At 40.7% G+C, this 18,631-nt stretch overlaps 1 protein-coding gene across 1 annotated transcript; it reads right to left on the bottom strand.

Moving 5' to 3' along the window:
* Nucleotides 1–617: 617 nt before the first annotated feature.
* BCL7A (BAF chromatin remodeling complex subunit BCL7A) lies at nucleotides 618–18,566 on the bottom strand. The gene is made up of 6 exons (XM_086474309.1): nucleotides 18,475–18,566; nucleotides 10,442–10,523; nucleotides 6,924–7,020; nucleotides 4,922–5,089; nucleotides 1,816–1,937; nucleotides 618–851 (listed from the first exon to the last, which is right to left on the bottom strand). Exons 1-6 carry the CDS (start codon nucleotides 18,564–18,566, stop codon nucleotides 780–782), a joined length of 633 nt encoding a protein of 210 aa, XP_086330435.1. The 3' UTR covers nucleotides 618–779.
* Between the last annotated feature and the right edge of the window lie 65 nt (nucleotides 18,567–18,631).

The raw sequence follows: 18,631 nt of genomic DNA, 5'->3' as shown, positions 1-18,631 counted from the left end.
GCTAAACAGATCATGTTAACTTCTGATGAAGTTAAGTACTTAGAAGACCAAATTTACAGTTGCGAATGCCATGCATTCAATAAAAGATCTCCGCCATAGCTGCTGAAATAAAATATCAAGCTCCTTTTTCTCCTTGGACTCCAAGAGTGAAAATGGCTTCCTGATCTGTATTTGTTAAAAATTTAAGCACCAGGGATTTAAAAACCAAAACCAAACCCCAACCAAAAAAGAAAAAAAAAAGAAAAAAAAAAAAAAAGAAAAGAAAAACCCTTACTACATGGCATTATACAAACATAGGCCACTTTGCAAAGGAGACAGTTGCAAAACAACTTTTAAAAGTTAGCACTGTTTTCAGAACACAAGGCACAAAACAAAAGCAGACATCACGCCAGAACAATGAACTTCACATGAAAGCTAATACCTGACCTGTACCATCCTTAAATATCTTACAATGTTAAATAGAGAAATGAAAAAAAAAAAATACAGCAGCAACATAATTGTAATTTTGACTTTAGAAACAGTGCGTAGACCCCTCCTGAGTTGTTTACTCCAACCATTTCAGAGACAGTAACTTAAAAGTTCTCAATGTTTGTTTCACAGGAAAAAGTTTTCAGTGTCTGAGAAGTTAAACCTTTGTTAGGCTTTCTTGGATTTTTGCTTGGTAACTTGAAAAGTTAGGAGTTCTGTCCTCATCCAAGAGAAGATGCTTAAGTAAGGTTGTTCTATAATTAAGCCCACTGATGTACCTTACATAAAAACTGACCAGAAAAATCTATAGTCTAAATCTCTTCAACATTTTGTTGGGAAGCCTCTACTTTCATCTTTTTAGAAGGTGGCACTCCTTCAGAGTCCTTAATGAGGGGGAAAAGAAAAACAACCACGTTATCATTGCACTGAATTTCAGGCACCATGAACATCAAACAAAAAGCATGAACAAATTCCCTGGCGTGTCGTTTGTAAAATACAAAGCATCCCTGGATGCGAGAAGGACGTGACCAAGTGCATTTGCTTCCTGAAACCACTTCTCTACTTACACCTTACCTCAACATCTTTACACTCGTTGTCGTCTACAGACAAAGGGCAAAATTCTAGTTCCGGGCTAAAAACTACAGTGAATATTCCAGCCTTGATGCACGGTTATACCCGACCTTCCCTCAGCTCCACGCTCAAGCACAACCTGCACCAAGCGCGCACGGATTTTCTCCTGCCGTAGCCAAAGCAACCTCTACAGGACAGAACGCGCGAGGTCTGGAAAGCGCGAGGTGTGCACTGAAACAAGCCAACCACCCACAAGGAACACCAACGGACTGAGCGGCGCTCTGCCTGAGAATCTCGGTGTGAGGCGGACAACTGCAAGGGTAATTTCTTTCTCCCACCCATCCAGAATTCTTCACTGTACCAGGGAGTAAACATCCAAACATCTCGTCCACTGAATCTACAAAGATTAACTTTCCTAACTGCTATATGCGCCGACTTTTATAGAAGGTATTTTACTTCTGAATGGTCCTCAAAGGGGCCTGGCCAGTAGGTTAGGTCCAAGCAATTTCTTAACATGAAATTTTAATATTCCCGTACAAAACTAACACAGACTGGTTTAGGAAACTGAAAAGTAAATCAGACCAATCTAGCCTCACTGTTCAAATTCTGTGAATTGCAAGAAGCCAATCAAATTAACCACAAAACCAGATACACGTACATTTAATCCTCACCTTTGGCAATGAGTCTAAATATACAACTGGCCTCCTTACATTTGCTTTTAGACAAAAATACCCTTTTCCAAATTCCAAGTAATTGGGCTTTTGCGCTTAAATTTACCTGAGAGTTTTTAGATGCCTCTGTAATTATATCATTTTCTCCAGAGGACTGAATTTCTGCTTTCTCTGAACTATTCATGGAATTTTCCATTGAAGACTGTGAATTCTGTTCATCAGAGGTATCTGAAATGTCAAGAAACAATTTTAAACAAACAAATGAAAGCATTCAGCAGGAGCTTTTAGGGTGTCTTTTCATGAGCAACACCCCAAACGCATACATTTCACCCACATGTAACGATTAATGATAACATACGTAACAACTGCATGAACATAACAAATTGAGCTCAAACTCCAGGCCCACAACCACTCCTGCAGACCTCTGCCTCCAGCCGCCGGCAGTCACAATTGCTGGAATCAGTCCCTAGAGGGAGCCAGGCGCCCGCACACCCCCCAACACGGACCGGTGTCAACCCTATCAGCCAACAAGTTTCGACATAAACTTTGCAAAGGGACTGACCGCAAGGAAACTTGCTTCAACCCAAAAGGCAGCTACAGAAAGGGCTGAATTGTGGTAACGAATGGATCTAAAACTGTGTAGCTAAGGAGAGAGAACAAAGTGATCTGAATCAAAATTCAGCCACGTATTTAAAAATCCACTTTTTTGCTTGATACCATATTTAAGGTAAAATTTAGAAATTCAGCTAGCCAGCTAGCTTAATCATTAAGGCTGGAGAATTGGAGAATTTTTAATTCTGGTGCATACTTGTGGAGAAGTCTCCCAGCTTGTCATAGCTCTTACCTGCTTCCAATTTCCACGGGTTTGTTGGTTGGTTTTTCTTTTTTGGTTTGGTTTGGTTTTGGTTGGTTGGCTTGTTTTTTTAAACACTTTTCTCTCTCTCAAAGCAAGACTTACAGGGGACTCAGGGTTCAAGCACTCATTCACTCGAATTGGGGACAGAGGCACTTAAAATGTCTTTACAGGTCAAAGATCCCTTGAAGTTTAACACAGCATGTCCAGAAACAGAGACTCAACAGCAACAACAAACCCAACAAACAAACCCCACCACCCAAAACCAAACCCCTTTGACTGTAGAAGGTCAGTTATATTTCCTTCAGTACCCACATCAAGAACAGGACTGCAACTCATTCTTTCCTTCACCTCATTTAAAAATCCTTTTTTACTTGAATGAATTCTCAGAAGTATGCACTGAGTCAAGTTTTATGAAGCGATCTCTCCACAAGTCCCTGACCCAAGAAACATACACATCTATTCTAGATGAAATGAAATGCAAGATCAAAATTTTTTCTGGACAGTTTTGGTTAATGAAGATGACGTAACCAGCGAGTAATGGACATTTTTGTGGTGTACAGTATAAAAGGCATCACAAGCATTTCTGAAAGTTTCTCTGACTGAATTCAAGATAAAGCAATGCCTGTGACGAGCAGTCTCAAAGATCATATTCAGCAAACTCAGTCAGAATCGCCTTCCTTTCCATGTCTCACCAGAAAAGCATGTTCATAGTGATAAAGGAACAAGTCCCAAGGGTCAGAAGGAATTCCAATTTCTGCTGTGTATGTTTCAGCATATATTGCAACTTACACCAAGGAGCACTCTGTGATGGGCCCATCTCTTCACGACAAAAAACACACCTAAAGCAACTTCCACAACAGCCGGCTCATAGCTGTTCTCTTCCAGTTGCCACTGACAGCTGCCACTCACACTGCTGCTGACCTTCGGGCAAGGGGATCCACATTCTAAACTGCCAAGCCCCGGGCTATTCTGATGCCTGCAATGCCTTGTTCACACAGCAAAACGCTTTGAATGCACCTGTTTTCTTTGAAAAGTCCAAGTTAGGCATTTCTGACCACCCAAACTGTCAGTTACTACAGTGTAGTAACAGGAGACAGATGTTAAGGTCATTAACCCTATCCAGTTGAATAATGTCAACAGTTCCAGGAGTTTGATTGATCATAACACTTTGCTAGATAACTAATTAATTTTTAAACACAGCATATAACCGATAAAAAAATCCCACACGTTAATAATGGGTATTTTTTGCCATTACTTCTCCCTTTCATTTTACCGCCACTGGCTCTGGAACTAATCCAAAGAACTTGGTATGATTTTCCCTGAACCTAAATTTAGTCAAGGGAGCATGACTGCTATGTAACAACTTCACACAAGCAGGTTCTGACAATATTAGACCTAGGAGTAAATCCTTACCGTTTACCATGACCAAAGATGCTGGATGAAGATACGGCGTGCTGATTTACTCCAATTTGGTGACAATTCAGTTGTCGAATTTTAACCCCGATTAACAATGACAACACTTCACATATTTAATCACTCTGGTATTACCAAGATAAAAGCTCTAAATTTAAATTGGTTAGTGGATCTACTTAGCTAAGAACTAAAACAGGAGGACATAATTTAATTCCTTTGCTATGGGAAGAATTCTGCAACCAAACCATTAGAATGGTGTTAAGGACATCTTTTATCTGTTATAATGGGATGAAGAAAGTTATCTTCCCAAGAATATAAATACAGACCGTGTTTCAATTACCCAAAACACCATTTCAAGAGTGAGGTTCAGAACAATCTTTTAACCCACATATATTTTGAATTTGTGCACAACTGCAGTATAACATGGTAACACTTTTCGAAAATTAGGAGAGAATTCAGAGCTAACTTTTCAATACGAAACTTGCAGGATTAAGAAAAAAGAAAGCTTACATTAAAGTTTACACAATTAAAAAAATTATTTCGAAGCATCTCACATCTCTACTTTCACACTGGATAGTGGACATTCACAGATCTACAAAAGTAATACTTGCCAGGATTTGTGTGATTACATGGTAGCAGCCATTTAAAAGATGACTTTAAATTACTTCTTCTTTCAAGACTGAGATTATGACAACAACAAACTAAGCATTTTGTTTGTTTCCTCCCTGAAAACACCCTGAATGTCAATCTGACCTTTCCAGTTGCATGGAAGATCACCCGTAGGCCAGAGAGATTATGGCCCATTTTCACGTAAATGCTGAGCATTCAGAAACCATTTCTTTCCAATTGTTATTATCCAGTTCTTAAAACGGATAAGCAAATAAATGACACACTAAAGGGTAACAGTTTTTGTTTGTCTTTGAGGATGGTCTCTTCAGCTTACCTTCTGAACCAGGCTGCTCCTTTGCTTCTGTCTGAGTTTCATCAGACTTTACTTCAGTGCCGTCTGCTTGTGTTGCCAAGTTCTGTTCTGGTGCTGGACTTGAATTACTACTGTTTTCTTGTTTTATTGGAGAAGCATCAGCTATTGAACTCTGGTTGCTATTGTCATCTGTTAACAGAAGAGTTAAAACCGAGAAAGTCTAATCTGACAAGATAAAAAGCACACCTTAAATTCTTCCATATTTTTCCTGTATTATTCCCTGGTAACACATGATACAGCCTAGCTTGTTGAGGATCAGGCCCCAGCATTTAGACTAACACTATGTCTAACTTTTTTTCTACGCTACCACAATTTTTGCTCTTGCAGCCTACACTGTGATACAGTTTTCTAGCAGTCGCTAAAAATCAGGAAACTTCAAAAAAAGCTGCTCTAATTAGTATTATACAATATAACCAAGAGTGTTTTACTCAGATCTCTTCCAAAAGAACCCAGAATTTTGTAATAGATCAACTGAAGCAACAGTCCCATTTTATAGTTCACATAACACAGGGCTAATCAAGTGTTCATGCTGCAGATTTACAAATACCCATCACCACAAAGTTCAGATGAGCAGACAGATTTTGAAATGTGTCCTGAAGGTCAAAAAAAAAACCCCCAAACCCCAAGAAAACAACAAAGCCCAAAACCCCAACAAAACCCCATCAAGGTAAAACGTAACATCCAGTTTCAGTATCAATAGTTTGTAAGTGATAATTGTCCAGAATATTCTCTAGCCTCCAAAAACCTGGATCACAGTAACTTTCTGCAGCACAGATCGTGTCTCTGTAGCTAGCAGGAAATATTCTGCCTTTACCCTCTTCCTGTGAAAACCAATGACGTGGTTTAAGTATCTCAGCTGATATTTATGGACAGCAGTGGGGTGCAGCTTCCTGTCATCTTTAAGCCAGCCTCATAAACACAGGTAACCAGGAGGGAAGCTCCTAACCCAGCAAAACATTATTAGTTAAATTACTAGCATGGAAGTCGATCCACCTCTCTGCATCTGTACAATCATTACATCCAAAGGACTTCAGAAACACCGAGCTGGTGATGGGACCATCTCTTTTCAGAGCAGCTTGAATTCAGATCAGATTAAGTTTATCACGAAATTGTATAGTACAGCTTAAAGCCACAAGTGATACATGAGAAAAAAAGCAAGTAATATGATCACCTCATAGGTGGAAGAAACAAGACTTAAGAAAATTAAATGATCTGACCAAGGCAAAAGCCAAGCAGTTTGAAACAGATAAAAAATTAATCCAGATCTGCGAATATCCTGCTCAGTCTTTTAATTGCCAGATCATACTTGCTGTGAACATTGCAAAAACCAACCAGGAGGCAAATGCAAATGCAAACAAAACTGAAATGAAAAATTTACAACCCACTAAAAAGTGATGCCCTCTTATCAGCTCAAATAGTGCTACACTCTCAGCCATAATTGTTATCCAAACACCTAGAAGGTAAAAAATTGAAACAGAGCTGAGCTATGCAGGCTCCTCTGCAATAAACACCGAGTTAACACTCAACAGTTCATACTTTAAAAAAGAAAAAAAATAAAATTGACCTAATAGTGCCTGACTGACAAGCAAAAAAATTGTTTTCTTAACCAGTTAATTTCATCAAGCTTGCTTTCCTGGCGCTGGCAGAATTCTTTTGACCTGAATCACCTACAGAGTTAAAAAGTACAAAACCTGCACAAATTACAATAGGTGTCACTGAGCTTTGGAGGTCTTTTGGCTTTTCAAGCAGCAGAGTGTAGTATTTTTGAATGGCAGGTATTCCTGGTTTTATTTTCACATTTAGCTCCACTAACCATTCCCCCCCCACCCCAAACACAGCCCAAATAAAAATGGCACTTAGAGAACTGTTAGTACATTTACAGAAAAGAGAGAATTCGACACTGTTAGCTTATACTTCCATAGCAGTGTAACAGTGTAACTGGGGCTGACCTTCTCCCACTCACCATGCATGTCCATCATCCCTGGAGAGGAGCTGTTCTCTGGAGTGGTCACTTCAGAGCCACATTTTTCATCTTTGCCTTTTTTCTTATTCTTATTTTTCTGAAAAACAAAAGGTACCACAAATAAATGAGACTATCATCATGAAAAGAAATCCATGTTTCAATACAAAACCCTTCCCACTTATCACTTCTGTAAGGCTCTCTCAATTTCAAGTGAGAAATAAAGCCAATGTAGTAATAACTGACATTATCAATAATGCATTAGTCCCAATAACTGCAGGGCTGTTTTTCTAATTGTATTCTTCATGACACAAAACACTAGGATATATAGGTTTTTATCCAGAAATTCTAGTAACAGTTAGCACTTAAAGTTTTTTCACCTTCAAACAACTACACAATTTTTGTGAAAAGTACAAAAGCTCATAACAACGCCCCTCGTTCTACAAATAGGGAATCTGAGGCACGATGACGAAATGGCTTGCTGAAACTGAGTCGGCGAACTTGGGAGGTGCTGCCTGCTAACTTGTGCTCAGTCCAAAGAGCTACAAAGCAAGGTCGAAAGAATCTCTGCTACGCCGGGAAAAGGGAAGAACATCACTGATTAGAGGCAGGGCTAAGATTCATGGAAGTACCCTACTCCTGAGCTCGTAACTCTGCTCACTGTATGGCTGATGCACGTCAACACATGGCTACAAGACAATATATTCTCCCTTTCATATCAGAAAGCTTGTAGAATACACCTAGACAATATGCATGCATGCACAACAGGAATAACAGATCTAGAATTTTAACACTAAAGAGACAGCTTTTTACCTCTTTCTCAATGACCAACACTGCAGAGACCTCCTCCTTCTCTACAACTAATGCTGTTTCTTCATTAAAACTAAAAGATGGATTAAGAAAAATCAGATTGGCCTAAAACAAAGAGCATAAGCAAGACAGTCCTACATGAACAACAGGTCACAACACGCTCATGACCAAAATACAGTACGGACTGCAAGCATTAAAACAAAGGAAGAGACAGTGGCATCCATCACGTGGAAAATCTGCGTCTGCTAAGGGATGCAGCATTTTCAATTAAGAGGTGACGTAATCAGTCTCACAGGAGAAAGAGCCAGCTGCACTGCTTTTGGAGGATCCTGCGTGCCTGCTGAGAAGACAATTAAAAGCCTGACTCTAGGAAGAACACTCGGCAACACATCCATTCGGATAAGACAGCATCTTCCAATGAGGGAAGGACTAAAACCACAATCAAATACTGTCTAAGACTGCAGAAGAAATTCAACAAGTGATAGCTGGAAAGACTTTTCCCTCTATTTTAAATATATAATTAGGCTTATTTTTAAATTGTATTTTTACTGCAGAGAAGCCAGATTTTATTTCCTAGTATGTGAAACCGAGGTGAAACCACATGGACTTCTTTACCTTTGCAGAATGAAAGTTCAGAGGGGACATAATCTCTCAGGTTTGGTTTTAATTTTTGTTAAAGGTAAAAAGGACACTTTTGCCACAAGAGAAATACTGAAATATGACTGCGAGCAATTTAAGCTGAAAAGGTTTTTTTTTTTAAAAGGTTTAACCATCAAAGCGGTGAGGTTCTACAACAGCTTTCCAAAACTAGCAGGAGGAAAGAGCCTAGCTAATTCTAGTTCAAAGAAATGTCAAAGTGTCTTAGGAACAACGTGTGAGGGGGGCAAGTAATCTAATCTGTCTTCATTAAAATCAAAGACAAGTTCCATTGAAACATGAAGCAGTAAAAAAGATCACAATCTCCTATTCTAGTAAAAAGCAAGTATACTGCTTGCTCCTTCACAGGTGGATGAAACTGGACATAAAAGGATGTCCACGGCAAAATTAAATAGCCAAGATGATCCCTACCTGATATTTATGTCTAAAATATATGCACTTGTTTTAATTGTGTGAACTTCCAGAGCAAAAAGACAGACACCTTACGGTATCAAGCCTGCAACAACTGCAGCTGCACAATGGCCTCTACTTCTACTAATGAATAGAATGTGACTGTAGGACACTAAAGTAACTAATCTTGAACAAGTGGCCCAATTTCAGCAAATCTGGAGCCTAAACCTAAAGATGATGGCTCAAAAAATTCAATTAAACTCTGCACATAGAGACTGTTACATAAATCTATTCTTCTTAATAGAGAATTTGACTTCAGGTACCAGCCTCATTGAAAATTTGTCCAGAAACACACTAGAAATTCTATTTCAAAGTTCCATGGTACCCATCATGCAGGCATACCTTAACTGTATGAAAACAACTTTCAGAAGCCTCGTGCCTAAATACCTCTCTCTTGCTCACCCTCTCTCTCACATAGACAGCACAGCTTTTTCCCCCTATGTATTATAAATAATAAAATCAAGACAAAACATTTGACAACTAGAAAGAATGAACAAGTTTCTGTAAAGAAATACGGGAAGGTTTCCAAATTCACAAAGGGTTAACTTCACAGAGATGCTGCTCAAGCATTGGAAGAATATGAGAGGCTTATCACAACTCTGACAGTCATGGAAATCTGTGGTACAACCAAAGGTACAGAAAGAAACAAATGCTGTTAAAACAAGGCTAATCAAAAATAGGTCTCGAATTTGGACTCTGAATAAGACAAGATCATGACACTGTCTTGTCTGAAAAATCATCATTTTATACACCTATTAACAAGGTCGTTTTCTTCCAAATAGTCCTTAACTCATATTTCAAAGAAAGTAAAAGCACATGGCAGCCCAGTACAAAACCTAGGAGATATATTCTATTGTATCATTAACTTACTGTGGTACTATGGATTAGTTTTCCCTCTATAAAAATATTTCAATTTATAAAATGAGAGCAATGTTCATTTTGAAAAACAATTTCTAAGCCCTCTCAACTTTGATTTTTACACTTATTTTTCTGCCACAGGACTGTAACATGGCACATGAACAGTGCACACTGAGAATGTAAACAAGATGCACAGACAAAGCATTTATCAAGAGAAAACACACATGACAATAGCAGCACGTCTGCTGTATTGCTTGGGCTGGGCATCTTAACACAAGTGATCTTAGTTCCCCACGATTTCCCTACCCCTACTTCAGTGTTTTGCACCCATTTTTGAGTAGAACAGCAGTGATGCACAACATGCTCCGCACAGTTCCAAACCAGCTACTTTCCTGTAAAGCATCAGGCAGAAAGAGGGGAGAGGTAATCCATATCTTAGCTTTCCCTCCCTGTCTCCCAATTATTATCTTAGAGAAAAGTTTCAGAACTGTTTCAAGCTGAATGTTTAACAGTTATCTGAGAACTGATCCAAGCTGACTCCAGGACGACTGACACCCACTGAACCATCACCATCACTTTCTGTAGAGATCAACATTTTCCCTAGAACTCTTCTGTTCAAACGCATGCAGGACCCACACCAGTCTTAGCTTAAAGGCTCAAAGAATAGAGAGCGTATTTCTTTCGACTGGCCCTAAACATGAGCATCTACATCTTGAAAAAAGCAAGACATCTGCAAGGATACTTACATCATCGACTTTAGGCTCTGTTACTGGTACCCATTTGTAAATCCTTAGGGATGTGTCGCCAACTGTCACCCACTTCTTCTCCCTATAAAATTACAATGCAGGAGAAGTTAAAGTTAAACTTCAGATTCAAAATAAAGTGCTCTACTATTGTAAGTTGTCAAGGATTTAAATAGGCTATTAAGTAGGATGATCTCTATTACATCGTCTTTAGTACTGCATTGTGCAAATTGTTCTTTGCATTTCAAAAACTGTTAGAGCATTGCTAACCTCCAGATTTCTCAGGGCTGTTACTCGACTAGGTGAGTAACTGCAGTAGCAGTAATAAGGTCTGGATTAAAGATACAGTTAAGAAGAACAGCTATTGAAAATGCAGATTTAATGCCTACAATTTTCACTTAAGTTTCTAGAGAGCAGAAGAGGTTTTAGACAGACCAGTGTGTTTTTATTGTCATGAAGCTGTTTAATGGTATTAGAAATCTAAATGCATTTTGACCATCTGAGGTTTGTTTTTGGGTAGAAATTTGCTGCTAGCAATTTAACGTTCACTCAACACTCCTGTCAGACGGCTCTGAAATTCCAGCCTTAGAACCAACAGCCTTATCGGTAGCAATATGTGCTGTGATGCAGAATTCAGGCTCTGGAGAGCCTCGCTCTCTTGGAAAGGAAAGGCTGAGGCTATCGGAGAGGGAAAAAGCATCACCTACGGCACTCTGTGCAGACCCCTGCCAGCCAGCCGTGAAGCCGTGACACTGACAAATGGCGAAGGAAATCTGGCTGGAGGGCGTCGCTACATTAGGGGGTCACGCAGCCACAGAGCGCGGAGATGGAAAGGACGCTGAACACTTAGTTAAGGGATGAATTCCTTGAGCTCTTTACATCAGAATATTAAAAGAAGGTCCACAATGCCAGAGAAATTTCATCACATTTCTGTGATCAGTTTTCAGGTCACAGATTACCACTGCTGGTTCCTGGGTTTATAATATAGCTCTGCAAATGGATCGATTAAAAGTTAACAACAAAGACCAATTCATTAAATATTCAGGAACATCTGAAATTAATTTGGCATGAGATCTCAAGCATTTTTTCTTTTTTAAAAACACATTTAAATAATAGATTTGGGATCCGGTTATAGATTAAAAAATACGTTCTTTGCAGGATGGGAGACGCTGGATGTGACTCCAAATATATATATATATATATATGCGATAGCTCCATTTTTAGAAAGGGCTTCCAGAATCAAAAGCAGCCACATTGTACAAATGCCACAAACATCCTCCTGACTATTTGTTTTAGCTACTAAAGCCAATCTTACTTGTTTTCCCTTTAGAGGAGACACTTCTCTGTTTAAAACAAACCAAAAAAAAAAAGCTATATATGGCAATTTGATAAGTTTTGGATCGGTCCACAAGGATATTTTAATTAAACTATTTCAGATTCATTTCTTTCCCACTGTTCTTCCTGGAGCACAGTTTTTCCTCAATGTGTTTAGATACATCCACTCGGGTATGCTAGATGGCTAAAGTATGTCAAAACCCAATTTTACGCTAATTTGGAGCTCTACTGCTAGATGTGATAAAAATGACAGTGGAGATGAGGGCATGTCAATAATGAGAGCATACTTAATTGTGAAGAGATGACCATGATACCTTTTTTTTTTTTAAGGATACAAGACAAACTAAACTTATTTCTACTTAGGAAAACCTTTGAAATTACGGAAATAAAATCAGCTGGGGTTTTGTTTTGGATGTGGGGAAAGGTGAATAAATGCTTTAAAAAAAAAATCAAAATTTTAGTCTTTTCCTACAGCAAAATATTACTTAGAGATGCTGCACTGGAAAACCAAAAGTTCAAGATACCTGTTAGCATCTCAAAGCAGCCTCACACAGCATCTTCACTGGACAGACTGTAGAACACAGGAGGAAACCTATATTAGTAACTTTTTCTTTCTAGTATTAAAGTTAGCCCTGACATTTTAATTCGTTTGAGCTTCTTAAGTATCACTTTAACTTTTGATAACCCTCAGCTATAGGGATTTTTTTTACTGAATTCAATACACAGTAATTCAGACAACAATGGGAATAAGGATATTTTGTGATGGAAGTACACCAACATCCCAGTCCTGCAAACACTTACGGCTAAAAAGAAAACCCAACATCACACTGCTATTATTCAGATATTTTACATGTGTAAGCATTTACAGTATTGAAGGTTTAAGACCATAAATGTATTAATAAGAAAAAAGACGACAACCTCCCCTAAAACTTAATAAAATCATTAGCAGCACAAACATAAATTTGTTAACAAAGAAACATAATGACTTTCAGACATTTAAGATGAACAGGGCAAAATAACTTCAGGATTTAAGATGTTTAGTGCAAATAAAGCTTCAATTATTATCTGTACACTTACTGTCCTGCCTTTTCAATACAAAAACCAAAAACCAAACCAACCGAACAAAAAAAGCCCCAAACCCCCAAAACCACTTCTACTCTAAACACTCCCTTTTTATCTTTTGTGCAAAGACACCACCCCAACCTGCTGATCAGGGACCTCCCTTTTCATTTAGTTGGAACTGTCCGTTTACTGATGCTGCCCGTAACAGTAAGTTTGCTAAATGTTGCACAAACTACAAAATATTCTCACTGATCAAATGTACGAGTAGGAACGAGGCGTTAATGAACTCTTGTGCCACTGTTGTGAAACCTTAAGTAGTTTCTCCACCTCTTTTCCTGTCTGTAAAATGGATCTGCTGTCGAGCCCACTCATCCTGAGATCCTGACCCAAATTCCACCCCCATAACTCTATTCCTCCTTTGTTGAGCGATCACTCAGCAGTATTTTTTATTGCACCATCCCCTGTTACGCTACATAAGTTTATCTCTGTATTGACTGGTGGATTGGAAAAGGTGGCTGATGGAACACCATCAACCTGAGAGTTAATCAAGTTAAAAATGTGGCAATTACCAGCTTTACTTGCCTATGCCTAGCTGATAAACTCCATAGCTTTACAAAACCCTCATTTTTTCTGGTTTCAAACCTCTCCTGTTCTTCCATGAATGACTCAGGAGTAACAACACTGGAAAACGGCAAAACTTAAAATATATACAATAATATTTTTTTCTTTTAATCTTCCACACTGGAAAGCATCTTAAATGTTTTGGTTATAGTAAATTCAGAAACTAATCAATGCAACAGAAACAAACCCTTACATTCATCTGAAATTGTGTTAGAGCATTTTTAAATTCTGAACCGTATCTGCACAGCATTTAAAGGACGGCCAAGGATACGTAGGGTAAGCATTAGTATCAACACTTCTTTAGTGCCGATGCCCAAGGCATACTAATATCCTAGAACTTACAGAATTATATACTCAATTCCCCATTCTAAATAGCCCAAGACACTTAAATATATTTATATTTTGTATATTACCACTAAAGCTCCAAAGATCCATGTATAAAAGTAATATACCGGTGAGCAGACACAACAGTGTATATTACACTTATACAGACAGTGTCAAGGCAGCTTCTGCAGCAGCAACGAGTGGTAGAAACATCTGATGGCACAGAAGAAAGCCTTCACTGCCAATATCTTATCATTCAAGAAAAGGCTTTCACACTTGTTTGGCCTTTTACCGTGACTATCATTTATCACAGTGATCTGTATTTACACAAGGATTTGCTCCCACATACCCCATCTTCTGTTGATGATCACGAAGTGACGTCATAATGCTGAATTTATCACATCACACTCACTTGCATTGCAACAGAGTTTGGTGAAAATCACAGAATTATGACCTCCCTGTGGGATCAAGCAAAGGAGAAAGGGGAATGGGAAAGAAAATGCCATTATTATACACAAAAAGTGCTGTCAGATGCACAAAAAAAAGATTTTTTTGAAACGCAGGCTTGCTTTTCAGAGCACGCCTATTGCTATGTGGACGTCTGCCTAGTGACTAAGGCAAAGTGACCCCAAACATACACGGTGTTTCTTGACCACGCTGCAAATACAATAAAATACCATGTGGCATGAATGGACGAAGACTAACGGTTAAGGACACTTCTGAGTTTACCTAAATACGGTGCATATGAGAGTCCCTTTCAACTTACACTGGCCAGCACATTTTTAAGCAAGTTCTGCTAAGTTCCACGTTGCAACAACCACCTTTTCTTCCAGTAAAGAGAAACTCTACCTTCTACATCCAACTTCCACTGAAGACAGAGAGCATCTTCTGGCTCAAAAAGAAATAATCGTGAGCCAGAAAAAAAGGTATCGTAATTCATGCATGATAACAGCGTGTTTAGGCCACTACAGTACTTCAGTACAGTTCCTGCACATACCCTGGGTATTTTTACTTCACCGGCCACTACTTGAACTACAACCTCAGCAGGGAATCGAACACAGCTAATGTAGCCAGACTAAACTAGGGTGGCAATCTGGCAGTAGCAAACAGTCTTTTTCCAAAAACATCACATTAAGAAGTTCTAGGTCATAACTACTCTTCAGAGTGAAAGCCTATTTTAAGAAGGAGGCAATGAGCAGCAAAACCTGCAGAAGCTCCATCTCGGAGCATTACATACCACACAAAAGTATCTTAGCAAGTCTGAATGGATACAGCAAACAGAAAAGCTACAGCAGCATTGTCTAGAAATTCTCCTCTAACTAGCCACAGCTAGAGATCCCAACCAGCAGTATCAGGTAACACCACCCGTGGTGACTTTGCTCAACTTTTACACAACACGCTTTGTTTTAAGCCACATCCCAAGTCATGTCTGGCTCTACAGACTATTCCCTGCCACAATAAACACTCAGCACTTTCTGCAAGTACTTTCATCAGTTGTCCGGGTTCACCTCTTCTGCATAAGGTGCCATCACTATCCCTAGATTAGGGCTTTGATGGGTCAGAAAAAGGTCAAAGGACTTCTCCAAAGACACTGCAATTCGAAGGCAAGGCAACACAATGAGATTTCCTCATTCCTAGTGCATTCTTTAAACCAGAGGACCTATCCCCATCGGCCACACCACACCTCCATCCTTACATGTTTGCACAGTTGTCCGAAAACTCAGGAGTGCTACATACACATGCAAATTATTTCATTGCCTCCCAAGACCTCCTACCACTTATGCTTCCCTCCTGCCCATTACTTTAGTAAATGTCTGCATTTTCTTTCATTCAGTAAATCAGACTTTTATAAAACAAGAGTGTTCCCAGTATCTTTCTAATGCTGGTGGAGAGCACAATAGTTTTGCCTCTCCCTTCTTCAGAACCTAAACATACCTATCAATCTTTAAAGACAAAACCCAATCCTGTACCCTTCACAACGCACTGAGATACATTTATCTCAGATGATTTTTTAAAATGGACTGAAAGAAAAATTATAAGTACTGTTCAAAAAAGTAAATACCCTCTTAGCCGTGGAAATTTAACATTTCTGCCACACAAATACAACACAACCATGTATTCTGTAAGACACGTGCTATGTGTTTTCCAAAACAGATGCTCATTCATGAGAGTGGTTTAAACAAAGGAGATATGGTTACACTAATCTCAAGATAAAAACGTAACAACTGCACTGTTTACTACTAAGTTCCAGTAATACCAGAAGCGCTGAGCGCTCTACGAACACACATGAAGATAGGGTACCTGCATCAAAGGGCTCACTGTCTAAAAAAGAAAACTCATTTTCTAAGGAACAAAGTCTGCACTGATGGGAACTCCTTTCCAATAGGCACGTTCACAGACGTGGCAGTGCAGGCATTCAGTAACATCGCACAGCAAGGCTGCTGCACACCTTCACAGATCGAGACAGCCTTGAGCAGCACGCGCCGGAGCCACTGTCCGCTCAGAGGAGTTCACGGTTAGGTCTGCCTCTCTACTCCTCCTCGGCACGCAGCGCTCCGAGCGCACCACTCTCGGAAAACTCTGTTCTAGGAACTGTTGGATGAAGGTATTTCAATCTTCAGAGGCTGCATTTCCACAGAAGAGCTGTGGATGGCAACAAATTGTTCCTATTATGCAAATGAAACGGCACACTTGGAAATTGCCTATGTGGCTCTTCTGAAGATGCAGGAATTGCTAGCGTGGAGAGTTGGATTTAACAAGCCAAGTCTTCTCAAAACATTTAAACCACAAACACAGACTCTCTCTTGCTAATTTCTCACTGTACTTGACTGCAGGTAGGGGACAACTCACAAGATTCACCTTCAAAGTATGATTCTTTTAAAAAGAGGAACAATGGTTTACATGACTACTTGTGAGATGCACACACAAAAAGCCATATGAATACTTCTGACAATAATCAAAAGAAGCACTGTATGATTCTGTACAGGAACCCTTTAAAGCAAGTTGTCTCTCATGAGGGTTAAAATGTACAAAAATCTATTTATACTGTAAGATTTGTTTTATAGAGGAAGCCATAGCAACTGACATGATGGCAGAGAGCCCTTGCCAAGACAAAAAAAAACCCAAAACATTTTATTGAATGGCCAAGCTTCTGCCTCTACTCCTCTCCGAAATCCACAAACCAGGATTCAAAGGAAGTACACTGTGCTCATGAATGAAATACCTACAGACAAAATAGCCCCGCACATCCAACAACGCTCCTATTTGAACAAAAGTCCTGTCACATCGCTATACATTGTTCTGACCCTTCAAAGCCAGCCCACCAGTCAGCAAACAGCACTTAAAAACACCACCCGAGTAGAAGAGAGTTCCTGAAAGCGACCGAACTGCGGTGCTCGGGCTGCTCCGGCTCCCTACACAATGGCTGGATTCTTTGAAATCCCCATCTCGTGCCCTGCGTTATTGGACACACGTCCCAGCTCTTTGTCCAGCTCAAGCCAACGGGCCCATTCATGTGCTCAAGGCCATTTAAAAGGCAACAACCCATTTCACCCAAATAACGAACACATTTAACTCTGTATTTCGCTCTTCTTTTCATGAAAGCAAAGCATTAGCTGTGGATTCCAATAAAAGTGTCCCCTTATTTTACCAGGTTCAAAACAGCTGAGTTATGCAGATTAATACTAACCCAAGGGATTCCCCGTGGATTTCAAAGGTTTAAAGAAAGTATTTTAAGGTACGTGCACAAAGACTACTGAACAGTCAACTTGCTGGAAGAAAAGAGATTCGCTCTCGAGTCACATGGGCACTGCTCTTTATCCCATCCAAAAACCGTGGACCGACTGTGCAGAACACTGCAGTGACCGATTCACTGTATTGTTTAAACACCTCATGTGAATTTTCCTAACAAAAGCAGGAGGAAAAAAAAAAAAACAACAAAACACCACAAAAGCGGGAAAATGCCAAAACACGTTTAAGGCCTGACAAAAGGGCATTATTTCACTAGGGGTACAACCTTTAATTATATAATTTAAAACAAATTCCAGCGGCAATTACGCCCGCCCTCCTGCTCCGCTCGGGATTTACAACGGCCGTAACGTTCGTGCGAGACGATCCCGCTCGGGTTTGCTGCGCTTACGTGCAAACCTCGGGGACTTGAAAGGTAAAATAAACACAGACACAGGTAAATAAGAAAAAATAAACTCTTGGGCGCTTCACAGGGGTATTTTGAATGCCTTTTTTTTTTTTTTTTAAAGTACTTCTTTCAGCTCTAGTTGCACACAGACCAGCGCCGGCGCTGCCCCAGGCCCGCTCCTCGGGGCCCTTTGTAGGGGAGGGCGGCGGGAGGAGCCCGGCCCGACCCGCCGCCCACTCCCGTCACCGCCCGGCCCAGCCCGGGACCCGCGGTGCGACGGATCGGGGACGGCGGGGAGCGGCGGGGGTCGACGGGGAGGGGGCTCGGCCGCACAATGGAGCCGCCTCTCGCCCTCACACGCCGCCGCCGCCTTCATGTGACTCGCAGGAGCGAAATGGCTTCTGGGTGCCGCCGGCTCCCCGCCCCCCGCGGCCGCCCGGCGAGCTCCGGCCCCGCGAAGGGACGGCGCGGGGAGCGGGGGGGCGGCGGGAGGTGGGGGGGGGGGGGACACGGGACAGGGGCGGGCGCGGGGGGTCCCGGCGCGGCGCGGCCCGCTCACCATTTGCGCACTTTCTCGATGGCCGCCATCACCCGTTTGATATCATCCTTCGCCCGACTCCGGGTCTCGGCCCGCACCGACCGGCCCGACATGCTGCTGGGAGGAGGAGGAGGAAGAGGAGGAAAAGGAGAGGGGGGGGGGGCGGCGGCGGCGGCGG

Source organism: Leptosomus discolor, chromosome 16 (assembly GCF_034619465.1).
Source record: "Leptosomus discolor isolate bLepDis1 chromosome 16, bLepDis1.hap2, whole genome shotgun sequence".
NCBI classification, from domain to species: domain Eukaryota; kingdom Metazoa; phylum Chordata; class Aves; order Leptosomiformes; family Leptosomidae; genus Leptosomus; species Leptosomus discolor.
This window is presented reverse-complemented; position numbering and strand designations above follow the sequence as displayed.